At 35.8% G+C, this 17,197-nt stretch overlaps 1 protein-coding gene across 4 annotated transcripts in view; it reads right to left on the reverse strand.

Moving 5' to 3' along the window:
* Positions 1-17,197, reverse strand: part of DCL3 (dicer-like 3) — a 145,061-nt gene that overhangs the window by 82,296 nt on the left and 45,568 nt on the right. For all 4 annotated transcript variants that reach the window (XM_090017661.1, XM_090017660.1, XM_090017659.1 and 1 more), the window contains exons 10-14: positions 15,850-15,952; positions 15,564-15,756; positions 15,321-15,481; positions 4,669-4,887; positions 4,273-4,538 (exon numbers count right to left, since the gene is read on the reverse strand). In XM_090017661.1, coding sequence (XP_089873787.1) covers positions 4,273-4,538; positions 4,669-4,887; positions 15,321-15,481; positions 15,564-15,756; positions 15,850-15,952 — 942 coding nt within the window. The remainder of the gene's footprint in view (positions 1-4,272; positions 4,539-4,668; positions 4,888-15,320; positions 15,482-15,563; positions 15,757-15,849; positions 15,953-17,197) is intronic.

A 17,197-nucleotide genomic window follows, 5' to 3' on the forward strand; every position in this document is an offset into this window, starting at 1 on the left:
GGATGCAACATGAATTGCTACATAAGACATAAAAACCAATAAATGCAATAGATGTGAAAGCACAGAAATCAATAACCTAGGAAACATGTGAAAGGCAATCCAGCCATGAGAATGCAAACTACAAGAACCAAAAAACAAGCATAAAGAGTGCCATATCTGGCAACCACATGCATGTTCCATTGAGCAGGATCATCATCCTGATCACTATTTGAACAAATTAATGCAAACGCAAGCTTAATCAAATAACAAAAAGATATTGTGAGCATGCACAGGGCATGCAGCATTACTTCACTCAAATGGTGAAAGTTGACAAATAAAAGCATATCTTACTTGTAAAGGGCCATCTAGCAAGTAGAGTTAACAAGTCATGCTTATCACAAGATACCATGCTTTACTTGAAATCAGCCATTGAGTAAACCAGCTAAGCGGCAGCCAGGTTTAAAGCTCATTTAGTAAACAGATTCATGCTGAAATATGAGACTGGGTTCATTAAGAACTTGACATGCAATGCAAATTCGATGCCACTTGTATATAGGATCTCACATGCCCAAATACTATCTCACCTTTTAACTGCCATGGGTTTTTCCTTTTTCCTCTTTTACATAATTAACCAATTAAAACTCAACCAGGACAAAAAAGGTAACATGAGCTTGGTTCAAGCTCGAGCGTGCTAGAACTAGGCCAGCTTAACAGCACTGCCTTTAGGCTAGCTCTATTAATTACAAACCTACTTGTTTTAGAAAGTGGTGTCAAGGATATCTAAAAAAACATACATATGTGATATGTCTTAATGTGTTGCAAATTCTAAATCTTGTAACTGTATTTTGGTAAGCATATACAAAAAATCATGTGAATCTAGTATAAAAAAGACCAATGCAGCATTCAACTCCATATTTAACAGATTTTACACTTGGACCATGTTTTGCTTATACAAACACAAATTCGCACAATGAGAAAAGTATACAAACAGCACTAAATCTGATCAGTAATGAGATATTTTAGTTAAGAACCTACAAAGAAGTCATATTTTCCATTAACTAAGTGAAAGCACAGTAGGTTACTTAGTCTAACACATACAAGTCCAAAACATTATTTGGTGTAACATTATTTACATTTGTAACATTCAATCTTTTTGGTGAAGACTTAAATTACGGAGTAAGATAATATGTCTTCATTCCTGGCATGAATGGCCCAGGCAAATTCTGTTTACTTGATTAATTTGCTCGCCTACTAAAGTTTTGGGGTTCAAGTCTCCTATTGAGGTATTGTTCATTATGAAACCGATGCTCCTATTATCCATGATTGCGAGAATATAGACATTATAAAGTGGAATATAAAACATTATTTGGAATATTATCCATGATTACGAGAATCAAGGCTGCTAACATTTCCTCTTGATCTGGTTATTCTTCTCCTTTCAATCGCTTTGATCTTCCTTTATTTGTTCTTATTACTTCTCCTTTAAATTTTTTAATTCTTTCTTCTATATTTCCCTATTCCTATAAATCTTGGCTCTTCGCGCATCATATGGCCAGATCAACCACCATTTGTGTTGCCATGGTGGGCCTCACAGAAACGCAAGGGAGTGAGTGTGTTTTCAGGGAAAGCCCACGTTTTATGGGGCACGCAAGCATGCCCATAATGCCTTTGTCAAGTCCTATAAACTCGTCCTTCTTGAGTCAATTGGTCACAGTCAAACTCAATGCCCTGGATCCTTGGGAGTGTTTTCTGCAATTGATTTAAAAAAAAAATCCACTATATTTTAGGGTCAGTTGGGGTCGTTACAAGAAGCATATGTGCAAGAAAAGATACAACAGTAGGCAAGAAAATTTATGGTTTATCAAAGGAGAGAATAGTAGTAGAGGCTAAATGCATTCCTTCATAGATTAAAAGTTTTATGACTATTGGTTTTAGGATGCATAAATCTATGACATTTTGTGATAAAAATAGAGTTATTGTGTCTTGTGTTGCATAATCATTAAGAGCATTTTCAAATTGACAACTTCAGAGAGGAGAAAATAGAAGTAGGAGAAGTAGAGGCCAAATTCATTTATTCAGATCAGGTGGCTAATGTATCCACCAAAGGTCTTTTGCCAGCCTTAAGTGACCATTCAACCCACTTTCAAACGAGAGTTCACTTTCTCCTTTCCATAAAAGCATCATTTCATTTTACAGTTCCGACTGACCCCCAAATCATTTCACTAGTATCTCAATTCTATCTCTTCTATTAATATAATTGGATAATCAATAGTCTCACCCCTTCTTCAGTGCATGTGAAGGACCTTCTTATCAAAGAGATACGCTGAAGGGGCAAGAATGAAACCATTTACATGCCCAAAGAAACGTAGAAAAGTGAGTTGAAGTCGGATTGTTTGAAGATAAAAATGATGGAGACTACCATTTGCTTGATAGGACTTCTAAGAAGAGGGCAACAATTTTTCAGAGGCATGAAACCCCATATCAAAACAATTCATGCAAGGATACAGTGGCAATTACGAATTTGCATTCAGGAGAAATGGCCAGCAACTGATAGTGCATGGATCATCTCCAATAGACAAGGAAACTCAAAAGACGTTGTCACTAGTGTGTCTTGACCAGATTGTTTTTCTTGCCCTGCTTTAACTTTTTCTTGATTCCTGACTTAGTTCAAAATCCTTCATGACCTCCCATCACTAGGATTTTTCCTTTTTGAATGTAAGTAATCTTCACCTAATAACAAAATATAAAAATAAAAAAATCACAATTTTTGTTTCATAAATTGTCTTAAATAAAGCATCTATGTGTTGTTAATTGCTTTCACAAAGGATCTTTTGCCAAAGTCATGAAGTGAAGGTCAATAAAATGAATATTGTGTTCAAGTCATCAAACATGTAATAGTCATGAACTCCCTTTTCAAGTTCATAACAAAAAGGCTTATTTTACTTTTGAAGTTGTGTACAAGTGTAGACCGTTAGGGTTGCGCAATAATAATCTGCACACCACAGTTCACATTATAAACATGCTACCCATTGAGAATTTTAAATGATACATCCCACTATATGTTGTATGATAAACATCTTTGTTATAAAGACTTGAGGACCAGGTGGTATTACATGCATGTCAGTAAATCATTAAGGAATAATTTTTTCCAAGGGCATAAGTGTGTTTATTCGTAGGACTTGAAGATGTTTACAAGGTACATCATTGCTGGGATTCCACAAAGCAACAGATCATCAGTTCACAACCTGTTACATTTATGAAAATAATTTTAATGAGGAAACTAAGGTACGAGTGGTTTTAGAAGAGAGATGTGGATGCCTCATAGTAAGGCAGGCGATGATCATGAAAGTCATCATCAAAGGATTAACATATTGCTACTTTAGGACAACAAGCCAGCACATTGGGATATACCTATAAGTGGAGGTGTGAAGCAGCATAAAGTGCATACATAACATAGTGGAGAAAGAGCAACAACTGAAGTAGGATACATTGTAGCATGTAGATTCAAAAAAAAAAAGGTAGTGCACACATGGATTATTTGAACAGGTTCATCAAACAAAAAAATTAGTGGAAGCACAACAAAATGATAGTCCAAAACAAATGCAATAGGTTCAGAATAAATAAGGTAAAATGTTCTGGAAGAATGAATAGTTAATGATAGATTATTTAAGGTGGCCAAGAAGGGTTATATCCTATCAACAGAGAGGTTAGTTATGAAACATTTAGCACAAAAAAGTTGATGGAACAAAGGAAACTCATCTTCAAGCCAATGAGGATTATAAGTGTTTGAAGCCATGATTGAAGAAAGAAGTGCATTAATATATGTGATACTTGAGATATGCAGTCGACACAACCATCAGTCAACATTCTATGCATTTTAGTTGTGATCACTTCCAGCAATAAATGACTCATATAAAAGATGCAACATGGCTTAATGCAAGTCATTACATAATTACAAGTCTGAAAGTGGATTTTTGGGTACAATGAATTCCAACCTTGATATCACACTCCCAAGCGTTTATTTTACAAAATTTTGGTTTTTTGGATACCAACCTACTTGGATGTGAGCTTAAAACCTGGAACATGAGCATTTCTGGGAATTTTGCTGGAAACCAATTTACAGGTTACGGAATTTCAATTTCAAAATTGGAATTCCAGGCAACCCAAATGCATCCTTAATGTTGGGCTTAAACTTGGACATTTGATTCTATAAGATCAAAATAGTTAATCATGAGTTTATTTTAATGAAAGAGAATAAAAAGGGAATTGTTTCCAGTAGTCATTATCTCCCACCTGCCCCGGATGCTGATTTTACTTCTATTTTTGTCAAACTATTATCTGACAACTCTACATTGAGTGGAAGCAAATGATCATCCAGTTCTCCCATTTGATGCAACCTTTTACATGCTTCTAGACATGCAAGTTGCTTTGCATAATGGATCTTTTTAGCAGGCGGCCCTTTTAGAAGTTGAAATGCAGCATTTGGGGGCAAAGTTATTGTACACTCATAAAGACCCCCACATAAATCATAGAAAAAATTTGGCCTAGGACTGAAATACCTGCAGCCAGCATTAGTCAGAAGAAAATCATTTTTTGTGGTCAATCCTAGTTACAACAAATAGTAAATGACACAAAATTTGCAATCAAAATAGCAGATCGAAAGTAAGATATGGAAAAATAAAATCTCACACGTCTCCGGGAAGCTTATGGCAATAATTATAAAGGAGACCAACACTGGCATCAGGAGTTATGGTTGCGCTTGTGGAAGACACAGTATATACGGGTGTGTCATCTTTGGAACATAATTTTGGAATGCAAGCATTGGAGTCTCTATTTGAGGTTGCATCCCACATCGACCTTTCAGTCCTAAAAATATCATATAATGAATCCCTGTGCTGTTCATTTCCCCTGACAATTTCCAGATGTTAGAATTATGTCCACCATCAGTGAAACAGAATACTTGATACATGAAGCATATCAACAAATCAATCTAGGGAAACTGTCATTCATAAGCTTGAATAGGCATCTAAAGCCTGCAATGAATGTGAGTGAGATATCAACTGTGCCACCATCCAAAGGAAAAGAGTTTTATGCTCATAATGCCAAAGTCCTGGCAGCTATGACATATTGACTGGTGTATAAAATGCCATACAGGAAGAACTCAGATGTGCTAGATGTTAGAATGTAGATTTTCCATAATTTATTAGGTTAGCATGTAATGCTATGCCATAATCTCTATAGACTCTAGACCAAGATAGCTTATGAAAATCTTTTTGCTATGTTATAAGGTAAGAACACTGTAGTCTAGGATGGTTTAGTATCCCGCTTTGCTATGTTCACATTATAGACTAGGATAGTTCAGATATTTCTTTTTGCTGTCATAAATTATGTCCTAACAGCTAGAATATGCTAGCTATTATAAACTCCTTAATGACTAGGTGCTTTATTGTGTATATACAGGGGGCTAAACCCCCTTTTGAAAAAGATGAATCTTGTATGCATTTCAAGCATTGCCTTATAAATAAATTTCTTTATTTTTTTAGTATGTTGTTTGTGAGCTTTGCTTAAATTTATGAGTTGTGAGATATTGATTGAGAATACTTAATCTTTGTATGACATTCTTTGGAATTTCATAAAACTACATGGTATCAAAGCTTTTGTCTCTTGCGGTAATATCGTGTGTTTTTCTACTATGTTAAATTCTAAGATTTCAGAAAATTTGGCTAAGTGTTTTGGTAAAGTTGATAAAATCCGTGATTTTAGGTGGCGTCAACCGAGTCTGGGCGTAGCCCAGGACTCATTGACAAGACCTAAACGAGCCAATTAAGATTTGGTAAAACTTTTTATTTTTGACCTTTAAAATCAAGTGAAATTCAGGTTAAATTCAAGCAAAATTCAGAAGCGTAATTCAGATAATATATCATTAGATGCGTTTCGAAATTCTGAAAACATTGATATTTTGTTTTCCTGAATTCGAGCTACGGTTGGCCCAAAAATTGCATTTTTTCAAAAATGACCCACCTCGATATGACCGATTCTGGATTGGATCTGATCCAATCCATTTGATACAAGTTTATATGGATCTGGACCCCATATAAGACTCATATTAATTAGGATCTGGTCTAGATTGAGATCCATACGGATATTGGATATGGATTTGGATATTGAATATGGATCCAGATCCGAGATCCAATTCCAACCAATTTAAAGTTTTAAATTCAATATAAAGGTTAAATTGAGATAAAATCCATGTTATGAAGACTCACTGAAAATTCTGATATAGCAGAGTTCTACATTTGTGGAACTCTACCTATTACCTAGGGATTCTAGAGGGGGGTGTCACCCTCTAGAAGAGCACAAATGTGATTAAAGTAAAATAGTAAAATAAATAAAATAAAATAAGAGAATAAATAGGAGTAGTTAGAGGGAGATAGAATTCTACATTTTGTAGAACTCTATCCTCTATAGAAGGACTCTAGAAGGGATGTCACCCTCTCTCTAGAAGACAAAAAAAAAAAGAATTTATAAAAGTGTCTAACTCGCCCCTCTCTCTAGATTTTGTTTTCTAGAAAGAGGGAAAGAGGGAGAGAGAGAGAAGGAAGAAGGGAAAAGAAAGAAAGAAAAAAAAAAGAGAAGAGAAAAAGGAAAGGAAAGAAGAAGAAGTAAAGGAAGATCATTTTTTATCGCCAACATAGTCTTTTTTCGATTTCTTCCGTCTCCAATCAAAGGTACAGGTTCCTCTCTTGATTCGAACGGGGAGAAATAGTTTAAATCCAGTTTATGTGAGTTTTTAGTGAGAAAAAGGGGGAAATCTGAACTGGAATACAAATATATATATATATAGATTGATTTTCCCTTTTTTCCTTTTTTTCAGCTTGTGTATATATACATATACATATATATGTATGTATATATATATATGTTGTTAAATAAACCATTTGTTTCCTTTTGGCATGTACACAATTTTTTATTTCGTAATTATAGTTTTCATGTTTTAAAGCTGAATCTGACTTGCGAGTTATTTTTCTGCATAGTTCTTTGTTGTAAATATGTTCTGCATATTTAAAAAAAAAAACTCTTAAATCTGATCTGCCACTGTCCATGTGGACAGATCTGAACAGATTTGTCCGACTGTGCAAGTGGACAGATTTGCAAATTTTCAAAGGTGCGCAAATCTAGTCCAAATCTGTTGATTTTTTTTTTGCACGCAAGCAAACTGGGCCTGCTGTAGGGCCCAGTATACATATATATATATATATATATATGGGAAACCAGACAGGGATATATTTAGGCCTTCGAGGTCTGATTTGGGATCAAATCTTATCCAAATCAGACTTGTCGCAGTTCCATACTGTTGTTTATAACTATTGAAACGTTATGTTTTAAAACTTTCGTTAAGCCATGTTTACATGTGCTGGAACTCATTGGTTGTTAATAGAACTTTTGAAGACCTGAATTTCTAGTATGATGTATAGCAAATTCACTTTTTTTCCAGCATGATCATAGGTTCCATAATATTGTGATGTGCGACCATCATAACTGTTTTATAAAAAACTGTTACAAAAGCACATGTACATGTGTTAAAAATCGTTGGTCGTAAAAAGGAAAGAAGTGAAACCGATTTTCTGTTATGAGATATAACAGCGTATATTACATTCTTCTTTCCATCACTTTTAATGTTTTGTGACTGTCATGGTTGTGTTATATTAAAGCTATATTGGACCGTGTTAGGCTGTTTGAAACTGGCTTGGACATCGATACGTGATCCGTTAAACCAAACTGTCAGAACTGTGCAAAGTTGTGTATTCCCATCATGATGTATTCTGCATTTAGTGGTTGGTATGATTGTGCACAGCCATGTATCTTCTGGCATGTGAGTTCTTTGCATAAACATGCCCAACTATGTATTTTTCCAGCATGTAATTTCTTTGCGTAAGCAAGCATCAACAGAGTATATTTTCAGCATGTTATTCTCTTACATATATGTATGCTAAACATGTGAATTATCCGGGTTTCGTTGGGCTGTTATAGGGCAGACAAATGTTGCACATTTAGGTGCAGCATTATTTGTTGTCCACTGCCTTTGGCTACATGTGTATGTTGTCCACTGCCTTTGGTTGCATGTTTCTGCATAAGAAACATGTTGCCAACAGTATGCTATTGTTGTCTTGCGCTTTGCGGCAGCATAGCTATGACTCAGTAGTTATATTCAGTATCCCGAGGATGCCCAGTTTTGGGTGCATGTTAATAGCAAAAGTGTTTATTGATTATGTATGATCATGCAAATGATTATTATGTTGGCATAGATGTGCATATCATGAACACGAAATTTCTGAAGTTATTTTGATGTTGCACTAAAATAATCATATGCATGTTGGGATGTTATGCATACAATGAATCATGAAATAATGCATATTGTAAGCATTTGTTAGTATGCATATGCAATTTGTGTTGTATGTACATTCTTGTTATGTATGAATGAATGTGCGTTGTGGACATGTTTCAATAGTTGTGTGTGCATATTCACTGAGGATTTTGCTTAAGATGCATTGGTGGTCAGATGTGAACCGTTGTAGGCCATGTGGGCCAAGATCATGTGTTGCTCCAAGATTAGTGTTTATGCATTGCAAAATTTACTCTTGATATTTTTTGCTTTCTAAATTAATTGTACTGTTAAAATTGTAGGGGATCAGGTCTAGTGTTGTGTTTGCATGTTGATTTGAAAAACGATTCTCATGTAGAGAATTTGACTTTTGTTAAAAAGATAAAAGATATAAAGTGTAATTAATTTCTTTTCTTCCTGGATGTCCCTTACACAATGTGGGAATCCTAGATGGCGATTTTAGGGAAACCATGAGGATACTAAAACTCTGTGCGCGTTTGTGCCCCTGAACCCGATAGGGTGGTTCACCTCTCGGCCACGGTTTTAGAGAGCTCAACAACTTTGCTTCGAGGTGGTGGTGTAGACACAGCTGTTGTTATTGATATAGCAATAAAGTGACATCAGTGGATATTGATTTTCCTGGTGTCCCGACATTATATATTGATTTCTAATGTTCTGGTGGATGGTATTGATTCCTGATATTGGTCGAGGAACAAGTGAAACTCAGTAATAAAATACAAATTGTGTGTAAGCTACCACTAGAACCTAACTTGGACTTCAGCAACTGTTGTGCCCGTTTTGAGTATCCGCGAGTTTAATGAAAAGTAAAACTAAACTTGTGTACATTTAATAGAGACATGCATGCAAAAGAGAACTTTGATAATAATTTAATAAATTATTCATGCATGTGTATGGGAATGATGCATATCTACAATTCTACATTTGTTCGTGCATTCTTACTTGTTCTGTTTCATGTGAGATATTGTTATTGCATGATAATTGTTTTTAAATGCTTGCATGGTAATTGAATTATGATATTGTTATAGTGATGTAATTTGATTTATGTTTTTTCTTGCCTATTTAGATTTTTAGAGGAATTCGTACAAAAAAATTTATTCTTACTAAGTACTTCGTAGGTTTTTCTCAAGACCTAGAGCTCTGTGATGGGGATGACTGACACAAGGAGCCTACGAGATCGCATGACTTGCTTCTATTATTCTGGACAGTGTGGCTCAATGATTTTACACTTCATTTTAATTATGTTCTCAGACATTGATTTATTGATTAATAAAGTTAGTTGTTTTGATTGGTTGGTTCAATGTAAAGATCACTTGTGGTTTGGAATGTTGTTAAGTCTGTGAGGGCCCAGATCCTTGGATTTTGGTTTCCGCAATTGTAAAAAAAAAAAATCACTTTTCACGGAGATGAGTTGGGGTCGTTACACTTGCCCTTTTGATTACATATTTCTTGAAAGGGTGCTCATGTTGACAAATCCATGTAAACTAACCTCTCTTTTGGAGCTTGTGTCATCCTTCTTCCTTCTTCACTACGGTCGATAAGGAAGCAATCTTCGTTCTCCCCTTCAAACTAAATTCTTGCAACTATTTGGTGTAGGCTTTTGCCTTGAATCACATGGCTGGTAAAGGACTTTGGAGGAACATAGATGGATCCATTCCCAAGCCCCAATTAAGGATTACCAAGTTTGAGAATGGAGAAATTAAGCTGACTAGCAATGAAGAAAGGAAAAGGTGGTCCAAGAGTATGAGAAGAGCCTTAAAGAATGGAGAGTAGATAATGCAAGATTCTATATTGGTTGATGAATAGCGTTGATGTATCCATTTGCTCTAACCAGAAGAAATTCAAGAAGGCCAAGGAGGCACGGGAATTTCCCAAAGGAATATACACACAAAGGGACCTTGTGCATAGGTTCCATCTTCGAGAGAAAGATGGAGCAAACAAGCAAAGGAGATAAGAACATCCAATAGTATTATGGCATACTATCCCAATCGGAGGAGGAGTTGATAATGCTTGGCCCTAAGTGGGAGGGTGCCAAAGACCTTAAATTAAGACAAAATCAAATTAGAAAAGAACATTTCCTGCAAATTCTAATAGCCTATAGCTTGATTTTGAACATGTCAGTCATCCTTTACATTGTTTTGTGTTCCACTTATTCACGACATTACTACATTGTTTTGTGTTCCACTTATTCAGGACACTAACTGAATTGAATCTTTAGGAGACCTGATTGGGTATGCTTGACAATAAGAAGGGTGGAGACAGTGTCTTAGCAGTCTCAAGACCAGGAGCCACCGTTAAGACTTCCAAGCCTCCTTGCTTTGCAAAACAGAACAATGGAGAATAAAAAAAGGTTACTTTCATCACTATGGAAAAGTTGGGCATATTAGGCTTGAATGCATAAAACTACAGAAGAAGAAAGCTAAAGGCAACTACCTTGAATATAGTTATGAACTCAACTTAGTGGAAGCTCTTTAGCATTTTTTAAAGAATTCATCTTCTATGACAGGAGCAGCTGCATCTAACACTTCAACTCCTAGTATGCCAACTTGAAGCTTCTTTTCATGTGTAATATCGTGTATTTTCATATTTAGTCAAAGTTGAGATTTTCGAAAATTTGGTTAAGTATAGGAGAAAAATCGGTAAAACCTTGTGATAGAAGTATGTCCTTTGAGTCTGGGTTTGGCCCAAGTCTCAGCGATAAGGCCTAAATGAAACAACGAAAAGATGAGAAAAGTTTTACTTTTGACATTTAAATTTGTGCGAAATTTGGGTTAAATTCGGGCGAATTTCGGAGGCGAAATTCGAAGTAAATATCGTTGGGTGCGTCTCGGAATCTTGAGTCCAATGGCAGAGGACTTGGGGGTCTCATTGAAAAAAGTGATCCTCAATCTCAACTCATTCTCACCAAGACTAAAGATCGAGCAAAAAAGGATTTGGTGATTAAAGAAACAAAGTTATTTTTTAGTATGATAAGAAAATGAAGGCATGGATTCAAGGACACTGCAAAATTATGATGTGGACCATGAGTAGTGTGGAGGTTCGTATTTGTGCCAATTTAGCTAAGTTTAAAAAAGCCAATGAAGCATTGGAGTACATTAAGGGTACGTTTACTCGAAAAAATCTTGCTTAGAAATGGCATCTTTGAGAGAAAATTGGACTCACCAAGCAAGGGGAGATGAGTATTCGTGATTACTTCTCCACTTTATCCTAATTATGGGATGAGTTAGCACTCCTTAAACCCACATGGGACACTCTTGGACACATGCAAAAAAGGAAAAAACAAATTGAGGAACAATTATTCTAATTCTTGCATGGATTGAGACGTGAATTTGAACAAGTTTGATCAAGTATATTGCATAGGACCAATGTCCCATCATTACATGAAACTTTGGCCGAATTGAGCATGGAAAAGACTTGGTGGAAGGATGTGATTGACTCCAAGGAAGATTTTGTTCTTGTCATGGCCAAAATCAAGGAAACTATTAAAAACTATAGACCTCCTCACTTCAAAAAACCTAATCAAGGAGGAGCAAAGCAAGTTTTTTTTTGTTTGCCACTATTGCAAAGAGCCCAATGTCCTAAGCTAAAAAATAATAATAAAGTAACAACAATGAACAATGAGACTCTTAAAGACTTTGGAGGATTGTCAATGGCACAACTCTCGAAGAATTTGCAACCTTTTCTTAAAGGAACACCTTCAATATCAGGTGCCCACATGGTTAGTTCTTCGATTCTAGGTATGTCTACTTTGCTTATAGATTCCAGAGCATCGTTTCATGTGAACCCAAAGCTATTTCTCATATCGGGTTGTGGCACTAAATCAAGTTAAAATTGCATTTCTACCGCAGATGGCACTTTCCTTGATGTCAAGAGAATCTAAAATTTTGTTAAAATTTTTGAAAGCTCAAAAGATTTTAGTGTTCCTCAAGTTAATTATCTTCCGAAACTAAAGCTAAATCGTTTTTTAGTTTCACAAATTTCTAATCATGGTTGTAATGTCTTATTCTCATTAACTCGATGTTAGAAGCAGGATCGCCTGACAGGGAAGCAGATTCGAGTAAGCAATACATGGATTTTTTACATTTGTTTATTGGTAAATCTTATGCTAATTTTATACACCAAATTATGGGATATCTTTTTGGCAGAAAAGATTAGGCCATCCTAATGTATTTAAGTTGAGCCTTTTTCCACATTTAAAAAAATTTTGTGATGTAAAAGAATAAACTTGTGAAGATTGTACCTTGAGACAATAAAAACTTTCATTTAGGTCTCAAAATTTTGTCTTCTAAACTATTTGAATTAGTGCATTCAGACACTCCTGTTCCCTCTAAAGGAGGATTTGTTTACTATGTTATATTTGTGAATGGTTATTCTAGGTATACAAGGATCTATTTTCTTAAGCATAAGGATGAGGTACTCTATGTTTTAAAAAGTTTGCAAATGTTCGAACACACTTCCAAACCAGTATTATTAGTCTTTGCTCAGATTTACGAGGAGAATATTTATCCAATGTTTTTTAAATGTTTCTTGACTCTAATGGAATTACAAGTCAAAGGTCATGTCTAAATACCCCTCAACAAAATGGTTTGGCCGAAAAATAACACAAGCATATTATTGAAACCACAAGAACTCTTTTGATTTCAAACTATATACCTAAAATTTTTGGGGTTGAAACCGCCCTTAATGCAGTTTATCTTATAAAGAGAATGCCTTTTATATCATTTAAAAATATAGCGGCTGTTCAAAAACTTTTTGAAGTGGCACCTGACTATTCTGGTAAAATGAAATGAGAGAAGAAGAAATAAGGAGAAATAACGACAGATGACAAAACTATAGAGGGAAGTAAGGATATGGAGTCACAAAGTTGATGGGTTCTCACCTTAGGTAATGCTATGTTATCAAGTAAAATCCTGGAATATAATACATTTTGCTTGAAGATTGAGCCAAAAGCATAAGAACAAGCATATAAAATAAGGAGATAGAAGAGGAAGAGCGAAGAACTCTTTTAGAACAGCCACACTCCGAATTAGGGTTGGACTTCAGCAAAATACCCTATATACTACCAATGTACAAAGAACCTTTTGAATAACCACTATGCCCCTTCACTACCAATTACTTGACAAACTAAAAAAGAAGGCATTACAACCTATATACAGTGAATAAAATACAGCGTATAACACATGCAAAACATGAAATAACATCAATAACGCATGGACATGAAATCAGGTCTATTCTTAACACAAGTAGCATTGACGAATGGTCTAACAGACTGGGTTTGGCTGGGCAAGCATTTTTTAAACCCATGGCAGTAATTTAAGAGCTTGAAGGCCAGAAGTCATAACTATACTGCACAGATCCAAACCTGGAACAAACTTTATCTTGCCTGGGAAAAGTTAAGAACAAAAAAAAAAAGATTCCCGACTTAACACGGTAGCCCTAGGCAAGGAAGAGGACAAAAACATAATGGACCAAGTCTTCAAGCATAAAATATTAGGCTTAAATCTCACCCCTAATGTGCCTATCCTGCTAACTAGACCAGCCTAGGCCATAGAAGAGATGAAAAAGGGGGAGGAGGATGTTATCCCTTCCAAGCCATAATTGGTTTGAATTTAGCATTTTTTCAATGGACAATAAAATTTAACAGAAATCTCTAGTTTCCATTTGCCTCTTTTCTCTACAATGAGATGTAATTCAAAATGTTCGCAGAAGTTTCAATAGTGCCCAGATTTTTATAGCTTTTGCTTTTGCCTTTTTCCCATATTCTAAAGACGTTTAGTAGCAAACTATCTTGTGCTTCAATGTAATAAGGGCAATTTTTTAGTGCTCTTGGTGCAACATTACCTCAGCACAATTAGTAGCATGATGACCTCCAATATTGATATCAAAAGGAACAATGATATTTACAAGTACAGCTTCTACGAGATTATTGGTGTAACTAATCCTATCATGAAATAGACATGTTTTACATGAAATCTCAAATTTGAAGGTTAGATTTGCATCTATGTCACACGGACTCGGCTCCAAGGTCGACGCACCAGCGTCGACACGGGTGCGGCTCAGACTCGGCCAATCCGACCCTGGGTGCGGTCAACGCACCCAGGGTCATTTTGGTCCATTTTTCGGAAATTTTTTTTTTAAAAAAAAAAATCTGGGCTACAGAATTTTAAAAAAAAAATCTTGAGGGGGGTGCTGCCCCCCTATAACCCCCCGCCAGGGGCGGCCCCCCCCTGGACCCCCTCCCGCTGACCGCGCCGGGGAACCCCCCCCCCCTCCTGTAAGGAAAAAAACCCAGAATCAGGCTTCACAACTCATCACTTGTCCCCTAATGGGCACAACTTTGACCGAGTCTTTTATATATATATATATATATATATATAGAGAGAGAGAGAGAGAGAGATAGATAGATAGATAGAGCCGAGTCCCCGTGTCCAAAATTTTTGAAATTGCACTGCACCCGTGTCGCACCCGCACCCATGTGACATAGATTTCCATAAAGATATGCCATGCCTTCTTGTCAGTTTCTATCTTCATATAATGACCAATTGTAACCTTAATACTGATCTTGGGTTCTCACAAGTGCAAGGTTTTATCTGGTGATTCTCATTTTTGGAACTTACGCCAGAAGAAGTCAAACTGCAATCATGCTCTAGGGATAACCAAGTCAAGAAATATAACACTTTACTCTTCCCCTTAACCATCAGATAGTCTAATAACCATCTAAAACACAAGAAAACAAGTTACAAGCTGAAACTTCAGCTTGGGAGACATGATATGCAAATGACAAAATTTATGCCGTGTTGCTCAAACAGATAACTTCCGCCCAGAATTTTCAATAATTCAAAGAGACGAACTTGGGAACATCAAAACTCAGTTGACAGATTACCATCTATTGGAGTTCCAGATTGCTAAAAAAATAGCAGTGGGAAAACAAGGGGAAAACCTTTCAAGCATGAGGATATATCGAGAATCAGCTTGACGAGCACGACCACGTGACTGGATGTAGCTTCGAACAGATTTTGGTAAGTCAAACCTTATAACACAGGAACAGTTATGCACATCGATGCCTTCTTCGGCCACATCAGTGGTGAGCAACAGGTTCACCTACATTAGAATCCAACATTTTTATCTTTTTGGAAAACAAAATATAAGACTTTAAAATAATGAAAAACTAGTGACACCTTACCTTCCCTTCACGAAAAGAATCCATAAGAAGTTTTTGTTTCTTAGCTGTCAGTCCATCAACAGCAGAGGTATTTCCAGTCAAGTATTCACAAGATAGATGGGACAAGAACTTGAGCCTTTTTATCAACCACCAGATAACTTTAGCTGTAACAATTCTCTCAACAAAAATCATGCATAGAACCTGCTCTTGGTTCCTATATTCCACAAAACAATAACAGATGCTCATTACAAAAATCATAGAATCAAAATTGTTCCTAAAATGCACATTCCAACAAACTCAATCTTACCCAAGTGCACAAATTGTGCTCACAAGTTCACATAGCTTAGGAGAAATGTAATCCTTATATACAGGATCTAAATAGGCTTCTGTCTCCACTAAATTCCAGATTTCTGAGAGGAATCGAATAAACTTTCATCAAGAATCATTTCACCATACAACAGCACAATATGGTGAAGAGTATCAGTTCAAAAGAAATATTTCATTATAAGTTCAAAGCAACACTTGTTCTCATTCCAACATAGTTTCTTGGTATATCTTTAATCTTATAAAAGCAGAAACAGAGATAGTGGAGACAAACAAATCCATCATTTGTTACTTTTTCTTAAAAGACACACATGTCAAGTAGTTTTAAAAATGTTAATATTATTCATTTTTTTGGAGTTGTAATCCTTTTTTCCCCAAGAATTATGTGTTACATGGCACTATAATAAATTTTACCAAAATAGATAAAGAGTTACAACAGCTCATTGCAATTAATGTCTCTCTCTCTCAAACTCTTTCCATAAAGCTCTTCTCTATCTAAGATGTCCCTCCCTTTGTGTGCACATAAGCAATTTGGCAAAGAAATAGGCTTCGCAGTGCAAGCAAGTCATATCAATCAATCACTTGTTCAGTATGAATAGTATTTCATGCGTTTTATATATTTATGTGTTAAACTAAAGAAACAGTAGGTGCTACCTTGACAATAGTTTTCATTTTCATGTTATAGCAAATTGTCTGGTTGTTCCCTGGCATGTAGTTATTTTAGTTTTTCAGAAACAAAATATGAGAAACTGATAACACCACCATCAATTTTTCTTTCTTTTTTCTTGTGTGCTATAGTACCTAAATGACCCAAACTAAATTTTGCACCCACTATCAGATGATCAACAGAAGGGGCTGATATAATGCCATTGATGAGTCATGACAGGGCTGCTTTGCAAAGTCCATTAGTTAAAAGAAATAAAACAAAAATGTTCATATATGATCTATGACTCATGGATATGGATACAGGTACGTGGCACAACATGTGCATTTTCAAAAAAGAGGCACGTGCATAGCTCTCTCTCTCTCTCTCTCTCTCTCTCTCTCTCTCTCTCTCTCTCTCTCACATGGTGTGAACAAGTGAACTGAGTGTTTCCAACACTTTTTCACAAATCTAATCTTCCAGATGTGTTTAGTAGGAATCAATTGTTGGATCATGTTGTTTCGATGAAAAAACATGACTTTTAGATGCCCGAATATTTATGAAAGTTCTAGGCCATTGATTTTCAATGGCTAAAAATGCTTACATGTTGTAATCAAATGATCCAAGTGTCACAAAGTAGCACTCTAACACCTAAGATTTTTTCATAATTTTCTGAGAAATAATGATG

This window comes from Nuphar pumila, chromosome 9 (assembly GCF_984573655.1).
Source record: "Nuphar pumila chromosome 9, dmNupPumi1.hap1.1, whole genome shotgun sequence".
Lineage (NCBI taxonomy): Eukaryota > Viridiplantae > Streptophyta > Magnoliopsida > Nymphaeales > Nymphaeaceae > Nuphar > Nuphar pumila.